The sequence below is a fragment of the Physeter macrocephalus genome, chromosome 17 (assembly GCF_002837175.3).
Source record: "Physeter macrocephalus isolate SW-GA chromosome 17, ASM283717v5, whole genome shotgun sequence".
Classification (NCBI taxonomy): Eukaryota; Metazoa; Chordata; class Mammalia; order Artiodactyla; family Physeteridae; genus Physeter; species Physeter macrocephalus.
The window spans coordinates 54,257,791-54,261,370 of NC_041230.1; the positions used below are offsets into that span (position 1 = coordinate 54,257,791).

At 37.7% G+C, this 3,580-nt stretch overlaps 1 protein-coding gene across 4 annotated transcripts in view; it reads left to right on the forward strand.

The window, feature by feature from the left end:
* The window catches only part of BANP (BTG3 associated nuclear protein), a 124,696-nt gene that overhangs the window by 109,748 nt on the left and 11,368 nt on the right, over positions 1-3,580 (forward strand). The window contains exon 13 of one of the 4 annotated variants that reach the window (XM_055078981.1): positions 1,419-1,458. The exons of the other annotated variants lie outside the window; for them this stretch is intronic. Within the exon in view, the coding sequence (XP_054934956.1) occupies positions 1,419-1,451 (33 nt within the window). The 3' untranslated portion in view covers positions 1,452-1,458. Of the gene's footprint in view, positions 1-1,418; positions 1,459-3,580 lie in introns of those variants that run through there. 4 annotated transcript variants of the gene reach the window in all.

Sequence of the window (3,580 nt, forward strand, 5' to 3'; positions counted from 1 at the left end):
CGCGGCATGTGGGATCTTCCCGGACCGGGGCACGAACCCGTGTCCCCTGCATTCGGCAGGCGGACTCTCAACCACTGCGCCACCAGGGAAGCCCTGTCTTTTTCATAATAGCTGTTCTGATAGGTGTGAAGAGATAGCTCATTGTGGTTCTGATTTGCATTTCCCTGATAATTAGCGATGTTGAGCCTCTTTTTATGTGCCTGTTGGCCATACGTGTGTCTTCTTCGGAAAAGTATCTATTCCAGTCCTTTGCCCATTTTCCCATTGATTTATTTGTTTTTTTGCTGTTATGTGAATTCCTTATATATTTTGTATATTAGCCCCTTATCAGATGGATGGTCTGCAGATATTTTCTCCCTTCTGTAGGTTGCCTTTTTACTTTGTTGATTATTTCTTTTGCTGTGCAGAGCGTTTCAGCTAGATGTAGCCTCACTTGTTTATTTTTACTTTTGTTGCTTGTGCTTTAGGTGTCATATCCAAAAAACTGTTGCCAAGACCAGTGTCAAGGAGCTTTTTTCTCTGTTTTCTTTTAGGAGTTTTATGGTTTCAGGTCTCACATTTAAGTCTTAAATCCCTTTTGAGTTAATTTTTGTGAGTTGTCTAAAATAGGGGTCCAATTTCGTTCTTTTGCATGTTGTTATCCAGTTTTCCCAGCACCATGTATTGAGGACACTGTTGTTTCCCCATTGACTATTCTTGGTTCCCTTGTTAAATACAAGTTGACCGTATATGTGTGGGTTGATTTCTGGGATCTTGATTTTCTTTCATTGGTCTGTGTCTGTTTTTATGGCAGTACCATACTGTTTTGATTACTATAACTTTGTGTTATAGTTTGAAATCAGGAAGCGTGATACCTCCAGTTTTGTTCTTCTTTCTCAAGTATGCTTTGGCTATTTGGGTTTTTCGTGGTTCCATAAGAATTTCAGGATTGTTTTTTCTATTTCTATGAAAAATGCCATTGGAATTTTGATAGGGATTGCATGGAAGCTGTAGATGGCTTTGTGTAGTATAGACATTTTAACCGTATTACTTTTTCCAATCCATGTACACAGGATATTTTTCCAGTTGTTTGTATCTTGAGTTTCTTTCATCAATGTCATATAATTTTTCAATATACAGATCTTTCACTTACTTAGTTAAATTTATTCCTAAATAAGTTATTGTTTTTGATGCTATTGTAATTGAGATTGTTTTGTTTCTGTTTCAGCTAGTTCATTGTTAGTGTACAGAAACAGAAACAACTGATTTTTGTATGTTAATTTTGTATCCTGTAACTGTACTGAATTTGTTTATTAGTTTTAACAGTTTTTTGGTGGTGCCTTTAGGATTTTCTATATATAAGATCATATTATCTGCAGGGAGAGACTAACTTATTCCTTTCTGACTTGGATGTCTTTTTTTTTTTTTTTTTCCCCTAGCCTAATTGTTCTGACTGGAACCTCCAATACTAGATCGAGGAGAAATGGTGAGAGTGGGCACCCTTGTCTTGTCCTATTCCTGATCTTAGAGGAAACACTTTCAACTTTACACCATTGAGTATGATGTTAGCTGTGGGTTTGTCATATATGGCTTTTATTATGTTGAAGTATGTTCCTTTCATAACTATTTGTTGAGAGTTTTTACTGTGAAAGGATATTCTAGTTTTCAAATGCTTTCTCTGCATCTGTTGAGATGGTATGATTTTTATCTCTATCCTCTTAATATGGTGTATTACGTTCATAGGTTTGTGTATGTTGAACCATCCTTGCATCCCAGGGATCACTGTCATGGTGTATGGCCCTTTTCATGTGCTGGTGAATTTGATTTGCTAGAATTTTGTTGAGAATTTTGCATCCATATTCATCAGGGATATTGGTCTGTAGTTTTCTCTCCTTGTGGTATCTTTGGCTTTGGTATGAGGGTAATGCTGGCCTTGCAAATGAGTTTGGGAATATCCCTTCTTCAATTTTTTGGAAGCGTTTGAGAAGGATTGACATTAATTTTTCTTTACATGTTTGGTAGAATTCACCAGTGAAGCCATCTGGTCCTGGGCTTCTCTGCGTTGGGAGGTTTTTTAATTACTGACTCAATCTCTTTTCTTGTATTGGTCTGTTCAGGTTTTCTGTTTCTTCATGATTCAGCCTTGGTAGGTTGTATGTTTCTAGGAATTTATCCATTTCTTCTCGGTTATCCAGTTTGTTGGTGTGTAATTGTTCATAGTAGTCTTTTACAATCCCTTGTATTGCTGTGGTGTCAGTTGGATGTCTCCTCTTATATTTCTGATTTTATTTATTTGAATCTTCTGTTTTTTCTTAGTTGGTCTAGCTAAACCTTTGTCAATTTTATCTTTTTAAAATATCAGCACCATGAGCACTGTATACATTTACAATTGTTATATCCTTTTGATAAATGGATGAATTGACCCTTTTATCATTATATAATGACCTTATTTGTCTCTTGTTACAGTTTTGACTCAAAGTCAAAACTTTTAAAAAATGTAAGTAGAGTTACCCCTGCTGTCTTTTGTTCCCTGTTTGTGTGTAATATCGTTTCCATCCCTTCACTTTGAGCCTGTGTGTGTCCTCAAAGCTGAAGTGAGTCTCTTTTTAGACAACATACATTTGAGTCTAGTTTTTTTATTGTTCAGCCACTCTGTGACTTTTGATTGGAGAATTAATCCATTTGCATTTAGAGTTATTATTGATAAATAAGAATTACTGATGCCATCTTACTGTTTTCTTACTGTTTTGTAGTTCCCTTGTTCCTTTCTTGCTGTCTTCCTTTGTGAATTGATGATTTCTATACTGTGTGCTTTTATTCCATTTTCTTCATCTTTTGTGTATCCCCTGTAGGTTTAACAACAGTCCTTTTAAAGCTGACACCAACTTTGACCATATACAAAAACTCTACCCTTTAACCCTCCCATTTTATCTTTTTGATGTTACAGTTTACACCTTTTTACCTTGTGTATCCATTGACAAATTAATTGTAGCTATAGGTCATTTTTAATACTTTGGTCCTTTAACTTTTATACTAGAGTTAAGTGATTAACACACCACCATATTACAGTGTTAAGAGTATTCTAAGTTTGACTATATACTTACCTTTGCTGGTGTGTTTTATATTTTCATGTGCTTTTATGTTGCTGATTAGCATCCTTTCATTTCAGCATGAAGAACTCTTTAAAGCATTTATTTTAAGGCAGGTCCAGTGATGAGGAGCTCCCTCACCTTTTATTTCGTCAGAAAAGACTTTATCTCCCCTTCATTTCAGAAGGACGGCTGCTGTGCTGGGTGTTCTTTGTTGGCAGCATTTCTAATATATCATCCTACTGGCCTGTACAGCTTCTGCCGAGAAACCCACTAATAGCCTCATGGGGCTTCCCTTGTATGTGAGGAATTTTTTTTTCTCTTGCTGCTTTTAAAACTCTCTCCTTGGGCTTCCCTGGTGGCGCAGTGGTTGGGAGTCTGCCTGCCGATGCAGGGGACACGGACGGGTTCTTGCCCCGGTCTGGGAAGATCCCACATGCCGCGGAGCGGCTGGGCCCGTGAGCCATGGCCGCTGGGCCTGCGCGTCCGGAGCCTGTGCTCCGCGACGGGAG